Source organism: Puma concolor, chromosome D3 (genome assembly GCF_028749965.1).
Source record: "Puma concolor isolate L17-30 chromosome D3, mPumCon1.1.hap2, whole genome shotgun sequence".
NCBI classification, from domain to species: Eukaryota; Metazoa; Chordata; class Mammalia; order Carnivora; family Felidae; genus Puma; species Puma concolor.
Window position 1 is genome coordinate 27,646,828 of NC_141678.1, and position 17,754 is coordinate 27,664,581.

The window sequence follows — 17,754 nt, forward strand, 5'->3', positions numbered from 1 at the left end:
CAGGTTTCAAATGTGTTGTTTATTCACTATTTTTGATGACTATAAATAAGTGTTTCCACTATGGAAAAGAAAGTTAGCACAGTACATTTTCATGACTGGGGAATGGATTTTCTGAAGTCATCTTCAATAGGGCAAAAACTTAGAAAAAAACCACCTGAATGTTGGAATTCAGTTCTTTATATAAAGTCCCTTGTAAAAACAAAACAGAATAAAAACAAACTGAAAAGAAGGGGCAGAGCAAAATTTTAAAAAAGAAAAAAGAGGAAAAGAATGGAAGGAAGAGAAAACAAGGGAAGGCGGCTTATTGCTCCTCCTCCGCTCTATCCTTGGTCTCGGCGTCTTCCGACTCCTTGTTCTCCTTCACCGAGAGAGCTTCTAGCTTCTCGGCCACCTTCTCAGCATTGTCGTTTTTGCCTGACCCTGCTAAGACATAGGGGGACACAGTAAGAAAACTGAGAAGCACCACTCTTCCCAGCCCACCCACCTCCTGTGACCCTGGGCGAAGGCCACAGGGCAGGCCACTTCACCATGTGCCAGCCAAGGCAGCCTCCAGGGTCACCCAAATTAAGAGCTCACACCTAGGACGATGGTCAGGCAGCTCAGTACTTGGTCGGGCCCCAAGTAAGCAAGTGACTGTGAGGACCTCTTGAAGCCCCTTTGGCCTCTGGTGGGCTCTAGCCAGACGTCATTTTACTTGACGGCTAGTCTGGGTGCTGTGAGGCCAGGCCAGTGAGCACATGCTTGGGGCGTCTATGGCTACCTCACTCCCCAGAAGCACCGTGTCCCCAGACAACTGCATCACCCATGACAGGTCAAGGTGGTCACAGCACCCTGGGATGTTACTCTGGCAGACGGAAAAAGCACCCGCCTGGGGCTGCAGCCAGGTGCAGAGTGAGTCTGCGAGGCAGTCCCCACCCCCAACTCCACGTCACCTTTCTTTTCTCTCTCTTCGATCTCTTTCCTGCATTCTTCAAACTTTGTTTTAAATTTCTGTGCATCTGCAGAAAGAAGAGAAGAGACCTCCTAAGAGCCCTAAAAGGTCTGAAGAGCCAAGATTCACAAAGGGCTCGTCCCATGGGTGACTTAAGGACACAGCCCTGGGCTCACTCTTGCCTGGACCAAGCAGTGACTGTTTCTCAAGTCCCTCCAGGGACTGGTAGCTAGGTTGGCCCATCTCCCTCCACCTGACTCTGTGACAATTTGGGCAGAATGGTACACAGCACTGGTGGCCATGTAAAACCAAGGGGTCAGGAGCCTCCTGGCCAGACACTCTGCTCTCCACTCATGTCAGAGTAGCTACTAGATGAGGCCCACTGGGCACTTCTGACAATCAGGGCTGGAAAAGACATCCAAGCTGGGGAGAGGTCACCATGGGCCTGGGATCCCAGCACCTGCTGGCAGTCAGGTGGCTGCGAAGGGACATGCCTGCCCTGGGTAGACTGGATGCCCAGCTCCCTTTCAGGTTAAAAGGGAAAAGGCACTGCTCTCATCAGAGCCCACATGAAGCCTCGAGGGTACACAGGTCGACTGCAGCACTCACATTCCTGCCCCTGAGAGAGCACCAGACAGCAGAGTGAGACTGGTCCCTCCCACAAGCTTCTCACAGGCACTATCAGTTCTTCCTGAAAAGCAGTACCCAAGGGCCTGGTGGCTCTTCTGCTTACTTTCAGCATTTAGGAAGCGGATGGCCAGCAGCTCTGGCTTGGGGCACTCATCGGCAAAGTCGGCGTGGGTGTTCCAGACCCAGGCACGGTCGCTGCCTGCGTTCGGCTTCAGCTCCATCATTGGCGTGACTGGGGAAGAAGAGCCATGTGAGGATCCTGACAACTGCTACGAGACCACCCCGGGCAACAGGAGGTCCCGCCTTGGGGTCCACCAACCAGGCCTAGACAAACTCCTGTGGGATACAGGATCTTACTCAAACCTCTTTGAAAATGTCCCATGTTCACTTAAAACCAGGACTGTCCTGGAGTGCCTGGGTGGCTCAGTCAGTTAAGCGGCCCAGTTTGGCTCAGGTCATGATCTCACAGCTCGAAGGCTTGTGAGTTCGAGTCCCACATCGGGCTCTGTGCTGACAGCTCAGAGGCTGGAGCCTGCTTCTGATTCTGTGTATCCCTCTCTCTCTGCCCCTCCCCTGCTCACGCGCTGTCTCTTTCTCTCTCTCAAAAATAAACAAACATTGAAAAAAAAAAAAAAAACCACAGGACTGTCCTAAATCTGGGAACAGGGTGACCTGCTCCCTGACGAGGAGAACACCTCAGAAAGGATCTCCAATCCCACTGGAACAAGGGCTCCAATGCCAACAGAGCCACTCATGCCCAGCCCTTCCTGTGGAGCACCCATCATGTAGCTATGTCCTTGCTCAACCACACCATCAGGTAGCTGGCCCATTGGGAAGTGGGGGACAGAAGCCATAAGTGGGGTAATCATCCAGGAGGACATGGAGTCAGCTTTGCACTTGCCAGGGTCCCTAGGAGACAAGGCCACCACAAGTAGACACCATGGGCCCTGGTGACATGCACATACACCATGGAATAAGTAGGAATCTGGAATAAGTAGGAATCTGGAATAAGCAGATACACCCATGTCCTCACGCTCTGCACAGACCCAAAAGGAGAAACTGACTGCGCAAAGAACAAGAGCACACTAGGGGCGCCTGGGTGGCGCAGTCGGTTAAGCGTCCGACTTCAGCCAGGTCACGATCTCGTGGTCCGTGAGTTCGAGCCCCGCGTCGGGCTGTGGGCTGATGGCTCAGAGCCTGGAGCCTGTTTCCGATTCTGTGTCTCCCTCTCTCTCTGCCCCTCCCCCGTTCATGCTCTGTCTCTCTCTGTCCCAAAAATAAATAAACGTTGAAAAAAAAAAAAAAAAAAAAAAAAGAACAAGAGCACACTTGTGCACCCCTGTGCCCCTGGCAGAGGTCTCCAGGGACCTGAGCATATATTGACTGCCTGAACCGGGAACAGTCACACCATCCCCATGCAGACACCTGGCGAGCCCTTGACCTCTACAGAGCACAGAGATGCCATGGCCTCCTGCTGCCACCACCCACCTAGCACATTAAGGGTCTATGGTATGTAGGGGTCCCAAAACACACCTGCAACTCAGAAACAACCCAGTGATCTGACAAGGCTCCTGAAGAAACATAGGGTGTCAGGAAGTCCCCTGGGGAGCGATTCAAATTGGAGTGGAGGCCAGGGGCCAGAGCAGACAGGTGGGGGAAGAGGGAGAGACACAAGAGGACTACCAGAATGGCCCCTAAGGAAGGCAAGAAAGCCCCTCCCTGCCACCTCTCAGGAGGATTTCTGCAAACCCGCCCATCCTTCCACATCACCCTCAAGAGCTGCTCTGCTCAGGTTCCTGCCAGGTCACCCCAGGTGTCCAGAAGAGAGGCCCTCCCTTGCCAGACATGCATTCTACCCAGTAACACAGACACGGCACCAGATCAGGAATGGAGCCCAAGACACATCTACTTCCAAACACACATAGCACTGCAGAACAACCTAGCAGCCAAAAGACTGATATGGCGGGGACTCACTGTCACCCCTTCACAGGCCAGGCCTGGTGTGGCTTTCCCCAGACCCTCCCATCCCCCAACCATGTTGAGCCCAGGGTTAATGCATCACACGTGTTCAAGGGCCTCAACCTGTCACCACCCACTATCTGTTTGGTCTCACAGACACCTAAAGATGAGGCAGCCACCTTCTCTCTGCAGCCCTTCCCCTCTGTGTTCTCACCAGGGAACACCCGGCAGGGACAGAACACACCAAAGAGTGGGAAGGCTGCCTACTGGGCACATCAAAATACAAATGGGAGCACACATCCTCACAGCACTGCCCAACCCTTGGGCAGGTGCTCCACGGACCTAAGCCCACACTGGGGCTCTGCTTCCACCCCATCATGTCCTGTCTGCTTGGGCTCCACATCTTGTGTGCTATAAGCTTCTCTGCAGGTCTGCTCTGAGTTCAGAGCATGCTGGAAAACTTCATTTCCTATTTTAAGTTCAAAACACACTGCAAATATGCACTCTATGTCATAATGCACTCCCAGATTCCTAGCCCAGCACTGAAAGCAACCTGCCCAAAGATCTGAAGGTATCCTCATGTGCAGCGCTGGAACTTAGAGTGAAAACACACTCCCAAGAGGCCACCTACTGTAGTGGTTGGCGCATATCTTCAGGGTCTTGTCCCTCCTCATGAGGAGGCGGATGGTCCCTTTCTCCTTATGCTTCAGAAGCTTGACATCACCTGTGCCTCGTTCCTTCCATTCTGGGAGATCGTTCTCTGAAGCAAATCGGAATAGCTTTGCCCGCCTTCAAGAAAAGCCATTACAAGAGAGCTTAAATGTGTGTGAAGACAGAATAAACAGTCAAACGTTTGCTGGCAAACAACACTTATTTCCTGTACCTGGCGTCTCCACGGACACCCCTCCCTTTCTTTGTACTTCTAGGACGATTAAGTCAAAAAATTACCAAAAAAGCAAAACAACATTCCTAGTATTTACTTGGAATAATGAAGTGAAAAAGAAAAGGGATTTCTACAACCACAGAACTTTCCAATTTTAGTATATGTGCTGCCGAATCGAGTACAACAACCACAGAACTTCCCAACAGAAAGACACAACTTCTCAACAAAGACACCTCCTGAATATGCTGGGCTTGCCTGTGATCGTAGTGCAGGGGAGCCCCTGGTGTCCCATAGGGCTGCAGAGGGTAGCAAGGAAGCAGATGGAGGTTGAGGACCCCTGCCCTCCACAGGGCCAGCCCTTCCCTCTGCTGTGAGATGCACCCTGTGCTTCCCAGGCCCCCCAACCCAGAGAGACCTCTGCAGACCTCTCTGTTCAGGCCACGAGGCTCTGGCCCAACGTCTTGCCTTTTTGCTCTGAATAGCACCTCACACTGGGCCCAGCCAAGGCTCCCACCCAGATGGGCTCCCATGGTGAGCCCAGCAGTCCTGCCTTTAGGACTTCAGGCTGATGTCCTCCATTTCCTTACCCACAGGACCCCAGCCTTGCTGGTCCATTTCCTGCACCACACTCTGCTCTCTCTCCCAAACTCAATTCCGTTACAGGAGACAGTGCCCTCACAAGGATGCCCGCAGAGCTTTCACCTGGAGCCCAAGGGCCCAGACGCAAAGGCCTGACCTGCTGGCCTCACTTCCCTCAGGAAAGGCCTGTGTCCAGGACACTGAAAGCAGTTCTCGGCCCTGTGAGGGCTGAAGAGGGTAAGAACAGCAGCACCAGCTGCTGGGAGGAGCCAGCCCCTGGCTGCAGCACCATTTCTGGGCAAACCAGAGACGTGGAAAACCAGTATCTTCAGGGACTCACCTACCACTCTGAGACCAAGAGGATGTATATGACTCTCCTTCCCCAGGCCTTTGGGGGTGGTGGGAAAGGGCTGGTCTCCCCAGTCTGCCTTCCTTAGAGGGAGGGATCACTGTTCCCTGCCCCCCACTCACAGCAAAGCACTCAAATCCTCATCTGGCTTCTTAGTTAGAATCTGAAGACGGTGGAGGAACTCCACTTGGACAGGAAAAACGCTCCAGCCTGTTTCCATTAACTTGTGACTGAGTCTAACGTTTCCTGTGATTCTGAGTACAGACAACGGGTCAGTCTCAGCAGTGTGGATTTTGTCGCAGACATCTCAACACATGGCTGGTGCCAGTACTACTTAAAAACGACACATGCCGTCATAGCCTCACACTGAAGGTGTCAAACACATGCAGGATAATATTTAGAAAGTAATCTCGATAAGCATAACACATCCATTTTCTTTTGTAATTCCAGGCATTATTTTGTGCATTAAAAACGCTGAATTGGGAGTTCACAAACTTCAGGATGCCAAAGTCTGGCATGCAAAAGAAAAATAATATTAATAATGGTAGAGACTCCCTATTCAACCAGAAGAAGGGGGCCATGGGAGTTTGGGAGGTAGCAAGCCTGTAAGGTGACATGAACAGGAGGCTGTGGAGATGCACCTTGGTGGGCAGAGCAGCAGGGACAGGACACCAGGGAGCACCTGTGCTCTCCACAGCACTGGCCACCGGGAAACAGGGGCACCCAGTGAAGAGTTATCCAAAGAGTAGATTCTAACAGCAGCCCTGATTTTCCACGTAGGATTAGTCATCATACAATTCCAAGCCCTTTCTTCAGCCCCAGTCCTATTTAAGGTCAGGCCAAGACCTTGACACCTGTAAAAACTGTAACTTCAATCTTACATTAAAAGATACATGTTTCTCAGGATGCCTGGGTGGCTCAGTTGGTTAAGCCTCCAACTTTGACTCAGGTCATGATCTCATGGTTCATGGGTTCGAACCCTGCGTCGGGCTCTGTGCTGACACCTCTGAGCCTGGAGCCTGCTTCAAATTCTGTCTGCCTCTCTCTCTGCCCCTCCCCTGCTCACACTCTGTCCCTCAAAAAACAAATAAACATAAAAAAAAAAAAAAGATACAGGTTTCTGGAGCAACATGAGCTTACTTACATTTTAAAAAGCTCTTCTTCATCTTCTTCCAGCGTTTTAATTTCTTGCTCAGGAAGAGAAACTATAGGCTCAAACTGGGGGTCATGGTTGGACTCATCTGCATTCTCGGTGGAGGTGTCATGGTCCTCATGGGTGTCCTGTGGAGTGAGGTGCAGAGAGGTGACTCTGCTGGCGCCAGAGCGTGCCCCTCACCCAGAGCTCAGCAGTGGGCACCCCTCCTAGTGAACGGCCTCATCCCCAAACAAGAGATTAAGCCCACAGTCTTTCACATAAGGGTTTGCACGCACAGAGTGCAACAAGATGCTGAATTTCAGCACCCTCCCCAGATGCATCAATCACATCTGTGCACATACTGGGGCTCCTAAATTGAGCCACCTACTGGCAGATGAGAAACTGCCTCATCACTTGAACCTCAGTTTCCTCATCTGTAAAATGTGGATAATCACAAGGGCAAATGATTAAAAGATGCAATGACAGAAGAGGGTCTCAAGTAGAGTTGTCACCCTTTAATCAAAAAGCAACCATTTGGGTTTTTACTGGTTGAGAAAAATCTGTGCTCTTGCTTAGCAGAAAGGAAAAAGGTCGCTACAGGATGGCTAGTGCTTACACGCAATTCACAGTTCTGTCGGCAATTTGATCTTAAATCAGAAAGTTGATGTGTCAACAGAAATCGTACAATGAGCCCTAAGATTCTGATGCAATTTATTAAACTACAGGGCACAAAGAATCATATTTGAGGTTCAAGTCTCACAGAACACGTGGCTTGATGATTTATAAATCCGTAAGCTGGGAGACCTCCCTACCAGACTCGAGCCAAAAAAGGAAAATATAGAAGCTTTCATTGCTTTCCTTGGTTGGATAAGCACTGCGGCTCCACCAGGGTCAGCTCACCCGAGCAGATGCCCTCGGTCAACAAAGCCACCCCCACTCTGGGTCGGTTCGACCAGGACCCGTCCACCCCGCTGAAACGTGAGTTTCTGCCACAGAGGCCTGTGGCGGCTCAAGACGTGAGAACAGAATGAATGAAGTACTGCGTAGGCGACGGGAGGAAGGGACGCACGGTTTTGGTGGGAAGCCTGCAAGTGGGCCGAGCCAGGGGAAACCCGCCACCCGCCCCACTTCTCAGGCGAGCGGCGAAGTAAACTCGAGACCGAGGAGTCGGGGCAGCGGGCCGCCCCACGCCTGGATGGAGCTTCCCGGCCCCACTTGGGACCGCCCCAAGGTCACGCGGGCGCCAGGCAGCCCCCGAGCCCGCGGAGCCATCGTGCGACCTGGCTCCGAAGGCCTCGAGCCCCCAGGCCGCGCTCCCCAAAGTTCCGACCCCGCGCCACCGAGGCCCCACAGGAGCCAAGCCCACAGGCCAGCGGGGGTTGGCAACGGCGGCGCGGGCCGCCCACGTGGCCGCCGATAGCGGCCTCGGCCTCCCGGCCCCCGCCCAGTCCCCACCCGAGCCCGGCCGCACCTTGGCGGCCGCCATGGGGACGCGGCGGCGGCGGCTCGGCTGGCTCGGTCGTCGCTGGCTCCGCGGCCTCTCGGCGGCTAGTCGTGGCTCCTTTCCTCCGCGTCTGGCGCCGGCGCCTCCCGCCCTCCCGCTCTTCCCTCCGCCCCGCGACCCGAACCCCGACCCCTGACCCCGGCGGCGGGAAACGCGACGCGATTCAAAACCAGTGCAGCTTTATTGGCTCACACGGCGGACATTCTCATTGTCCAGCCCGCCCCGCGCTTCCCGCCAAAACGCCCGCGGCGCATGCCCGGCCCGCCCGGCAGCCAGGGGAGTGGGTACTCCCGGCGGCCCTCGCGCGCGCTTCCGCCCCACCGCAGCGCGTGCCCCTCGAGCACGAGAAAAGGGCTGGGGGTAGGAGGTGACGCGTGGTGATGATGTCACCGGAAGCCAGGATGATAGAGACGCGCGGCCTCGGCTGCACTCGCTGGCGGCGGGAGAGCGGCCGGCTAAGTGAGCGGCCGGCGCAGGCCCCTGGCGGGCAGGCGGCACACCCCATGCCCGAGACCCGAACCTGAGCACGGAGGGTTCGAGTCCCGCCTTGTCCGGGGTGGAGCCGGGGATAGACCTCGCGGCGTCGCACCCGCCCTCTGAGCGCCTGCCTCCCTTTGCCAGGACCAGGACCAGGTGGCGGAGGCAGCTCTCGTGGAGCCCCCAGTACGGGCAGCGGACGGGCGGACGATGAGTGATAAACTCGACAGTGAAGTAAAATGAAGGGAGATTCTGATGGGAGACCGGGTGGGAAGGGATGGAGATGGGGGCGGAGGGGGAAACCCCTGGGAGAAAAGTGGGATCGGAGGTGAGTTGGGAGAGGAGGGAAGGGAATGGGGGTGAGGCTGGGCATAGGGTGCACTAATGGAGGTCTGGATGTGGGGCTAGCGAACTGGGGCGTTCAGGTTCTAGGGTGCAGCCCGCAGCCCAGCCCCTGCCTGTCTCCACACAGGGCCCTGTGCCCATGGAAGGCTGCAGCCAGGACAGCAACAGTGCCCAGGGCAGCCCTGAAGCCCTAGCCCCTCAGGAGGAAGAGGAGGAGGAGGAAGGTGGGGCTGGGGTGGCTGCAGAGTCTGTACCTCAGCCTGGGCTCTACAGCTACATCAGGGACGACTTGTTTACCTCGGAGATCTTCAAGTTGGAGCTGCAGAATGTGCCTCGCCACGCCAGCTTCAGTGATGTCCGACGCTTTCTGGGCCGCTTTGGCCTACAGCCTCATAAGACCAAACTCTTTGGGCAACCTCCCTGCGCCTTTGTGACATTCCGTAGCGCCGCTGAGCGGGACAAGGCCCTGCGCGTGCTGCACGGTGCCCTCTGGAAGGGCCGTCCACTCAGCGTGCGCTTGGCCCGACCCAAGGCTGATCCCATGGCCAGAAAGAGGCGGCGTGAGGATGAGGGTGAGCCCACGGCCACATGCATCGCAGATGTAGTGACCCCACTTTGGACCGTGCCCTATGCTGAGCAGCTTGAGCGAAAGCGGTTGGAGTGCGAGCAGGTGCTACAGAAGCTCGCCAAGTGAGTGCGGGTGATCACCCTCTTGGCCCTGGAACTTTGCTCAGCTGTATGCTTGTTCAGCCATCCCGTGTTCTGTATAGACATCCTTAGGTCCTGCATGGTCTCTTGGGTAGCTAACCACTGAGACCCATGTGTAACCAGTGGGGACACTGAGATCCCAAGGGAGGGGCCCAGAAGACCTGGGTATTTGGAGAGTAGCTGGGGAGGGTTGCAGGGGCAGCGGGCTGAGTCCAACCTTGGCCCCACCTCATCCTGCAGGGAAATTGGGAGCACCAACCGCGCCCTGCTGCCCTGGCTGCTCTCACAGAGGCACAAGCACAACAAGGCCTGCTGCCCGCTGGAGGGGGTTAGGCCATCACCCCAGCAGGTCAGGCCCGGCTGGTGTGGCCAGAAACTCACCTCATGTTCTTAAAGGAGCTCTTCTCACTTATCTTTGCCATCCCTTTTCATGCTTTGTATTTATTTTTCCTATTTCTCACATGACTGTTACTTGTTGTCAGCCCCATCTCCTGGACTGCCAGGCACTGTGGGGGAACTAGAGCCTCTTGCTCACCACCATCTCTCACTTGATGAGCTGTTCTGTCCACTCACAAGTGCTGGATGGCCAGGGTAAGGTCAGGCATGTCTCTCTGCCTCCCTCTACCCTCCCTGCAGACCGAATATCGTAATAAGTGTGAGTTTCTGGTTGGCGTCGGGGTGGACGGGGAGGACAACACAGTCGGCTGTCGGCTTGGCAAGTACAAGGGCGGGACATGTGCTGTGGCAGCCCCCTTTGACACCGTGCACATCCCTGGGGCCACCAAGCAGGTGGTGAAGGCTTTCCAGGAGTTCATCCGGTGAGGGCTTATGGCTGGGCTAGGGGCCCCAAGAAGTCCTGAGGTGGTCTGGGAGCAGAGGGCCTGCCTGGGGGATCCTGGGATTGTGATCTGGTGGGTGGGGCTGAAGGGGAGAGCAGGGAGACTGCTTGCCCAGTCCTGGTTGGCAGATATTGAGGACTCAGGGCCGCTCATGGCTCCCACCACAGGTCCACTCCATACTCAGCGTACAACCCAGAGACATACTCAGGCCACTGGAAGCAGCTGACTGTGCGCACCAGCCGCCGTGGCCAAGCCATGGCCATTGTTTACTTCCACCCCCAGGTCTCAGGCAAGGAGGCCCTGCTGGGGGAGGGTGTCTGGGCCACAGTGAGTTGTGATGCAACTTTACAAGGCCTTTTCTACTGCTTACCCAGAAGCTGAGCCCTGAGGAACTGGCTGGGCTGAAGGCCTCCTTGGCACAGCACTTCATGGCAGGGCCAGGCAAGGCCACTGGGGTGACCTGCCTCTACTTTGTAGAGGAGGGACAGCGGTGAGGACCCTGGGTAGGGATGGGGTGGGTCCCTGCAAGGGCTAGTGATACTGATGGACCTTACCCTACCATCCACAGAAAGACTCCCAGTCTGGAGGGCCTGCCCCTGGAGCACGTGGCTGGAGACCGATGCATCCACGAGGACCTGCTGGGGTTGACCTTCCGGATCTCCCCTCATGCCTTCTTTCAGGTAGCCCCAAATTTCTTAGGATCATGAGGACACATGGAGGGAGACCTGACATGATATCAAGATGTGATGGAGACAGTGGGCTAGGGCAGTGACAAAGGATTAGCCTGGCAAGAGACCTGGGGATAATGTCCAGGCAGGGGAGCCACAAGGATTGTAAGGTAGATGAAAGATCATTTGCCATTAGATTCTTTGACAACCCTCTTGGAGAGCCATATGTGGGGTGTGAGAACAGGAGCTGGAGTAATGCCAGGGCTCTGGTGTGAGCTCTAGTACTCAGAAAAGAGCTTCATAATTGATCGAGGGGTGGTGATATCAGCATCGTTGCCTTTTAAAGCTAGGAGACTGAGGTTGCCAGGCAACCCTCATGGGATTGAGGGTCAGTCTGAGGACTAGGCTTCTGGCTCCCTGATGGTTAGACGTAGGGGGGCGGGTAGGATCAGGAGACCTAGGAAGAAAGTGAGCGAGCCAGGAATTGGGCCACAGAGGCGGGAAAGATGCCCAGGGAATGCAAGTGCTTGGCATGGGGCAGTGGGGGAGGTGGGCAGGAGGGGAAGCCAACTTGGGCAGCAGGGCTCCCCTGACATCCTTGACACTGCCGGCTCACCCTCCAGGTGAACACCCCGGCAGCCGAGGTGCTCTACACAGTCATCCAGGACTGGGCCCAGCTGGACACAGGGAGCACAGTGCTAGACGTGTGCTGCGGCACTGGCACCATTGGCCTGGCACTGGCCCCGGTGAGCCCTCCTGCCCTGCCTGTGGATACCCTCCCCACACCACCCATGTTGTCACCTGCCTTATGATCCTCCGTGATCCCCAGCCCGAAGACTAAGGTTAACCGTAGTCTGCCAGATTCTCTTCCACTCTCCAAATGCCTCCTGCTGTTCCCTTCCCTAAGAAGCCCCCAGGATGGGTCAGAATGCCATGAGTCTGTCCTTTACTGGTTTCAGAAGGTGAAGAGAGTTGTAGGAATTGAGCTGTGCCAGGAGGCTGTGGAAGATGCCCGGGTGAATGCCCAAGACAATGGTGAGAGCCAGTGCCCCACAAAGGTGGGCAGCAGATGCCTCTGCTGCATACCCTCAGCACAGCACCTGGGACCCACCAGGTGGTTCTTAGGGCCCATGGTGGGTGGGGTGAGGGCAGAGAGTACAGGAGGGCTCCTATTACGTGGACTTAACACGTCCAGGATGCCTGAGGCTGCCTGATGGGGGAAGGTGAGCAGCCTCCCTAGACAACAGGCTTTCCTAATGCATCTCTGGCCAGGGACTTCAGGACACCAGGCAAAGCCCTGTGGGGGAGAGTGTCCTTTGTCCCCTGACAGGGCTGTCATGCCATGTCCAGAGTTGAGCAATGTTGAGTTCCATTGTGGGAGAGCCGAGGACCTAGTGCCCGCTCTGGTGAGCAGACTGGCCTCCCAGCAGCTCGTTGCCATCCTGGACCCTCCTCGTGCTGGCCTGCGTAAGTGGTCTCCATTTGGGGGTTGTTAAGGGGAAGATGGTGGGCAGGGATGTTGGGATGGCACACCAAGCTGTGCAGCCTCAGACCTGATGCCCATCCCATCTGGGTCTCCTCAGATTCCAAAGTGATCCTGGCTGTCCGAAGAGCCGAGAACCTCAAACGGCTCCTGTACGTCTCTTGCAACCCCCGGGCAGCCATGGGCAACTTTGTCGAGTGAGTGTGAGGTGGGGGGATCTGGGGTGGATTGGGGCCCTGCACACAACCTCCCCCTCCTCCACAGGAGCCCCTTCCAGACTCACGTGGCTGATCTTGACACTCCTTTCTCACCACAGCCTCTGCAGGGCCCCATCTAATCGGGTGAAGGGCACTCCCTTCCGGCCTGTCAAGGCTGTGGCCGTGGACCTGTTCCCGCAGACCCCGCATTGTGAGATGCTCATCCTGTTTGAGAGGGTGGAGTACCCCAATGGCACAGGGGCCCTGGAGCCCCAGGACCCTCCAGCCCAGCCCCCACCAGGGTCCCCAGATGATACCCTGCAGGAAACTGGGGCTTCCACCTCTTCCTAGGTCCCTGGAGCACTAGAAACTTGCCCTTTCAGAATAGGGCCCGGTCTTCATCACCGGGGCAGAAGCCAAGGGGCTCCCCAAGTCCTCACCTCAGGATGCTCAGGCAAGCACCTAGAGAGCATGAGACACAGCTGCCCCAACCAGGGTCAGCCTGTCCCCATGGACCCTAGGCTCTTGTCCCCTACCACCCCCCCCCCTCCTCTTCCCAAGTTCCTTTTGGGCTAGCTGGGGCACAGGGTCAGAATAAACCATTGCTGAACTACTGGCATGACTGATGAGCATTCAAGGTTGGCAGATGGGGCCTGCCCTTACTTTATCCCCTACTGCGGGTGGGGGGGCGGGGAGAAGCCAGCAGGGCCCCTTGAGCACCCTGCCAAGACTAAGTCTGAGCCCCCAGCTGCCAGTCCCTCCACATGGCCGGGAGTCACAGAAAGTGTGCCAACAGTGCCAGGTCTCCTGCTTATTATCCTTAAGAGAAGAAACTGGGAGCTCATGGCTCAGAGCCAGTTGTGCATGTGGGGTGGAGACATGGCAGGGGGCCAGGCCTATCTGCTACAGGTCAGCCCAGCAGGCTGCACCACTCTTCCTGCACCCCGAGGGGAGGTTCCATCCCCAATCTGGCCCTGAGCTCTGAAGGGAGGCCACTGTTATGACCAAAGGCCAGGCTGGGACACTGCTCAGATGTTGCAAAAGCAGTGTCCCCAGGCAAATGCCTCAGCCCTGTGAGACAGGCTAAAGAGGGGGATACTGGCCAGCTGAGGGTCCACAAAGCCCCATAGCCTCACATGGTTAGAAGAAACAAACGCCAGTCATTCCCTTTTGGGACAGTTTTGCTTTATGCATTCAGACAATCAAGGCTCACCCTTAAAGCCACAGCTTAGCCACCACCTGAAAGATACACAACAGGCAGTGGCCACATGGAGGTGGCATCAGTACAGGCTCTACCTGCCCTCTGCAGCCACAGCATGGCTGTGTGCACACAACACTCACACCCACATAGAAGGGACAGAGGAATGACACGGGGAGGCTGCAGCAAAGCTCGCTGCCTCTATTAACGTGTGCACGAAGCTTTGGTTCACAATGGCGCATCTGGCTGTTCTGAGAGCAAACACAGTCAAATGATTATTCACAGCTGCAGACAGGAGGCAAGACAGAAGCAAGTGTCTAATTACAGCAACTTGATTTAAAGGTTTTGTTTATAAACGTCAACACAGAAGCCAACCTCAGTCACATAGGTGGCAAGGGAGGGATACACTGTGAGTGGCACACAAGACCCAACATTGTCTTCCTGAAAACAAATGCCATCAATACCAACCACGGGGGACATGATGGAGAACAGGCACACCCGTGGAATGTGACAATGCAACCCAGCACTGGGCTCCTGCAGCTGACAGTGCACCATGAGCACACAGCACCCTGAGCAGGCCCTGGTGACAGGGAACTGATGACTACCTGTACCTTGCACATGGGGACAACCAAGGGCCCTAAGCACACCCACATCCTCTGGGGTTCAGGGCAGGAACACACTTATCCCTGCACTGGTCCACAGGAGCCACTTGGAAAACACAGGCTGCTGGTCAAAGTAACAGGCTGGCCACCAGGCCTGGATGGATGCATAGGGCAACTGCCCTTGAAATCCAGTGAAGCCATTGTCACAGGGAAGACAGCCACCGTCCATGTGTTTATGCCAGGTCTGGAGAAGAGCGCCACTTTGTGATCACGGATGGATTGCACTGAGGGTCCTTATTTCCTCTTTTAAAATCCCCGTGCTAAAATGCATTAACTTGTTTATATCTGCTACGTGACTCCAAATCTACCTTCTACTCTCACTGTAAAAGTTTCTTTCCAAATGCTAAAATTTCATAAAAGCTTTAAAAATTGATGGGTGGACAGATGGACTTGACTGTGCAAAAATCATTAGTAAAAAGTTGCCAGAGGCCAGTGAAGGTGAGGGGCCTCAGTGTCTTAAGAAGGCGTGTTTTTAGGACATTAAGACTTACTCAGAAAAATGGACCGCACGCCAACCCAGGACCAGGGCAACAAGCCAGGCATACACTGGCAATGCATTTCAAGGATGGCAAATAATCACCTTGAGGGTTTGCCTACAATCTCTGAAAAATAGTTCTGATTCTAAAATTGTGTTTATTTTAAACCAAAAAGGTCTGAAATACTCCTTCCTGTTGTAACCTTTTCAGAGAAAAAGGGAAAACACAAGAGGCAGGGAAGGGGATGGGGGTCCCAGCGTGCGCCTTCTGACCAGGTCCCTGCAGTGGTCTGCGGGAACCCTGGGCACAGGGTACCACAGAACTTTGCCACCACTTTCTCATTTTATCTGACATTTGTCAGTGCATGTTATGTACTGACACACATGAAAACCTTCATCAAACCAGTCTGCAGCAAGTCCACATAAGCAGAGGTTATCCACAGTTATTGTCAAGCTCTTGGCTTCCACCTGTGTGGACAAGCAGAGTCCATCCTTGAACACGCCCACTCAGACCTGTGGGCGGCCCCCAAGGAAGAGCTTCATGGCCCTGTTGTCCCCATGCACCAGAGCCCCACCCCTCTGGCCCTGACGGCAGAAGCCTGGCCGCAGGGGAGGAACTCAGATCGGAGGCCCGAGGCTGCAGAGTGAGTGGCGTGAGGTCTCCCTGGCAGCAGAGCTGGCAGTCCCCGCGCCTGACCCTGCTGCCTCCCTCATACGTCCACAGTGCACAGGGGCTCGCCACCAGGCTGGGCAGACGCCACAATAGACATCTTGGGTTTCTTTCGTGTCTCCTCCTGAAAGAACAACAAAGGTCAGGGATGCCAACAAAGTAGGAACGTGTGGCCAAGCGCAACTTCAGGCAAGAGGCCCCTGAGGCAGGGTGGATATGTGAGGGGGCAAGCTCAGCACAGTGGTACCAGGTAGCCTCTGGAGTAGGAGGGCACCACTGCTTTGCACTACACCACATGAGAAGGAAGGAAGGTCTGAGGAGTGGACCAGACAGGGGGCTGGCTGGGTCTCCCTGGATGCCATCTCAGAGAACTGTGTGCTGGTGCTTCCCTGGGAAGCAGACCACACACCCAGAAGTGAAGGGCCAAGGAAGTTACAGCCACCAGGGACAATCACGTAGGTGGTTCTCTCTCCCCATCCCAACTTGAGGGCAGGTTCTCTCTCCCCGCCCCAACTTGAGGTATCTCCTGGACCAGAAAGGCCAAACATACAACAGATTCTCATTCCCCACCTCCCTCTCCCCAGGGTTTTATATAGGCCTCCAGGCAAATACCACAGCTTCACAAGGTCCTAGCCTAGAAGACCCTCAGGCAAGTGGTTTTAGGAAGCTTCATCGGGACTGAGCCTTACCCAGGTTCAATGTTGTGTGAACCATGCTCCTCCCTCACAGAAATGACAAGGACCCAAAGAAGAGGCGGCCCAGGATGGTAGTCTGTGTCCCACAAGACCCTGAGAATGGGAGGCCTGGCTGGTATAACGTCCCTGCCTTCAAACTGAGTACTGAGTGGAAATACCCAGAAGGCAGGTCCTTCACAACCACAGGCCAGGGCTGAGAGTTCTATAATGTAACTAAAAAGTGAATTGATCTGATGCAAATGTCATGAATGCTGAAACGCAAGGAAAAGCACATCTACCCTAGAAGTGTTGAGGCTGACTTCCCTCCCACAGCTGCCAACGTGGCTGTGCTAGGTGCCCCTCCCCTCCCTTGAGGGCAAGAGGATGAGGGTGCGGAGGGGCCTTTGGTGCTGGCCGGGCCTGCACACTCACCCTCTCCTCAGCAAGCCTCTTCATCTCCTCCTGTAGTTTGCTCAGGATGTGCAGGTTTGGCTTGTTCTTCTTGGCATATTGCTGCAGCTCAATCACACTTTTGTCCGAGGTCTCCTGGGGAGCACAGCACCTTGCTCTCAGGACTGCCTGGGGCAAGCCCCACAGACATATTACGGCCAGCAGCCAGAGCTGCACTCCCAACCCACACCTGGCAGCTGACACAGCCACAGAGAACGCAGACCAGTCCACAGCTGCCCAGCTCACTTTCTGACCATACTACCCCCACTTCTGCCTCACCCTGAGCAGGCAGAAGCCACAGCCTCTTCCCTTCATGGGGCAAAGGCATCCTGGCACCCAGCTGCCTCCACTCCTGCCATCGGCTGGGCACTCGTACTGCCCAGACCCTCAGAGTGGAACGATCAGAGTACGGCCTCCGCCAGCAGGGACAGCATGCTGCCCGATGGGATAAACCCTGGCACTGGGGCCCAGCTGGGAGCCCATCAGCCCTAGACACTGCGCTCTCTGCATATCTGCAAACCCTCCAACTTTGAGAACAGGATCAAGCTGTCCTGAGGCCCTTCCTGTCTGAAAAGGCCATCTCTGAGGCCGCCTGCCGTGCCTTCGAGTGTCAGACTCCACCTGTCCTCCAAAAGATACAGGCTGAGGCTGTGCCTAGACTGGACGCTCATCCTCCAACTTAGGGAGAGTTCCCACTCACAGGCCAAAGCAGGCTTTTCTCAATCTTAGCCCAAACAAGATACAGCACAAAAGTAAAGGCACATGAAGGCAGAAATCAGCCTCATCTGCAGTCATTGGAGTTTTCTCAGCAACACATATCTGGAGGTTCCTCTCTAAGTACCCTGGGGGCCCAGTGTCACCTCCTTAGATGCCACATGGCCACCCCTCCCCTCACTGGGATGCAGGTAACCCAGACTATTTCTGGAAACATCAGGGTA

At 55.3% G+C, this 17,754-nt stretch overlaps 3 protein-coding genes and 1 non-coding gene across 8 annotated transcripts in view; 1 reads left to right on the forward strand and 3 right to left on the reverse strand.

Moving 5' to 3' along the window:
- RANBP1 (RAN binding protein 1) lies at window positions 1-8,095 on the reverse strand. Of its 2 annotated transcripts, none has more exons than XM_025933175.2 (6): window positions 7,938-8,095; window positions 6,476-6,612; window positions 4,152-4,309; window positions 1,665-1,793; window positions 933-998; window positions 1-420 (listed from the first exon to the last, which is right to left on the reverse strand). In XM_025933175.2, the coding sequence occupies exons 1-6, from the start codon at window positions 7,950-7,952 to the stop codon at window positions 302-304; spliced, it is 624 nt and encodes a 207-aa protein (XP_025788960.1). In that variant the 5' UTR covers window positions 7,953-8,095; the 3' UTR covers window positions 1-301. The 2 variants fall into 2 exon arrangements, with proteins under 2 accessions (XP_025788960.1, XP_025788961.1); XM_025933176.2 differs by having other exon boundaries at window positions 1-423.
- Window positions 776-901, reverse strand: LOC112870547 (small nucleolar RNA SNORA77). The gene has a single exon (XR_003224501.1). It is a non-coding gene; the product is annotated as a small nucleolar RNA SNORA77 (small nucleolar RNA).
- Window positions 8,096-8,278: 183 nt separating the features above from the next.
- On the forward strand, window positions 8,279-13,301 carry TRMT2A (tRNA methyltransferase 2A). 3 transcript variants are annotated; one of them, XM_086682229.1, is made up of 13 exons: window positions 8,279-8,429; window positions 8,592-8,681; window positions 8,920-9,482; window positions 9,741-9,849; window positions 10,137-10,318; window positions 10,507-10,621; window positions 10,714-10,829; window positions 10,908-11,019; window positions 11,631-11,753; window positions 11,967-12,042; window positions 12,280-12,474; window positions 12,591-12,687; window positions 12,807-13,301. In XM_086682229.1, exons 2-13 carry the CDS (start codon window positions 8,658-8,660, stop codon window positions 13,036-13,038), a joined length of 1,944 nt encoding a protein of 647 aa, XP_086538355.1. In that variant the 5' UTR covers window positions 8,279-8,429; window positions 8,592-8,657; the 3' UTR covers window positions 13,039-13,301. The 3 variants fall into 3 exon arrangements, with proteins under 3 accessions (XP_086538355.1, XP_086538354.1, XP_025788959.1); XM_086682228.1 differs by having other exon boundaries at window positions 8,359-8,681; XM_025933174.2 differs by having other exon boundaries at window positions 8,361-8,681; window positions 12,358-12,474.
- A 549-nt stretch (window positions 13,302-13,850) lies between these two features.
- Window positions 13,851-17,754, reverse strand: part of DGCR8 (DGCR8 microprocessor complex subunit) — a 37,278-nt gene continuing 33,374 nt past the window's right edge. For both annotated transcript variants that reach the window (XM_086682226.1, XM_086682227.1), the window contains exons 13-14: window positions 16,799-16,912; window positions 13,851-15,816 (exon numbers count right to left, since the gene is read on the reverse strand). In XM_086682226.1, the coding sequence (XP_086538352.1) occupies window positions 15,733-15,816; window positions 16,799-16,912 (198 nt within the window). In that variant the 3' untranslated portion in view covers window positions 13,851-15,732. The remainder of the gene's footprint in view (window positions 15,817-16,798; window positions 16,913-17,754) is intronic.

Bases quoted from the DNA above. Each gene is read 5' to 3' on its own strand.
- TRMT2A (XM_086682229.1), top strand. From the start codon at position 8,658: ATGAGTGATAAACTCGACAGTGAA. The intron at 10,622-10,713 runs GTCTCAGGCAAG...CTGCTTACCCAG, and splicing joins TTGTTTACTTCCACCCCCAG to AAGCTGAGCCCTGAGGAACT. The intron at 10,830-10,907 runs GTGAGGACCCTG...TACCATCCACAG, and splicing joins TTTGTAGAGGAGGGACAGCG to AAAGACTCCCAGTCTGGAGG.
- RANBP1 (XM_025933176.2), bottom strand. The intron at 4,310-6,475 runs GTAAGTAAGCTC...CTTTTCTTGAAG, and splicing joins GAAGAAGAGCTTTTTAAAAT to GCGGGCAAAGCTATTCCGAT. The intron at 1,794-4,151 runs GTAGGTGGCCTC...CTTCTTCCCCAG, and splicing joins GATATGCGCCAACCACTACA to TCACGCCAATGATGGAGCTG.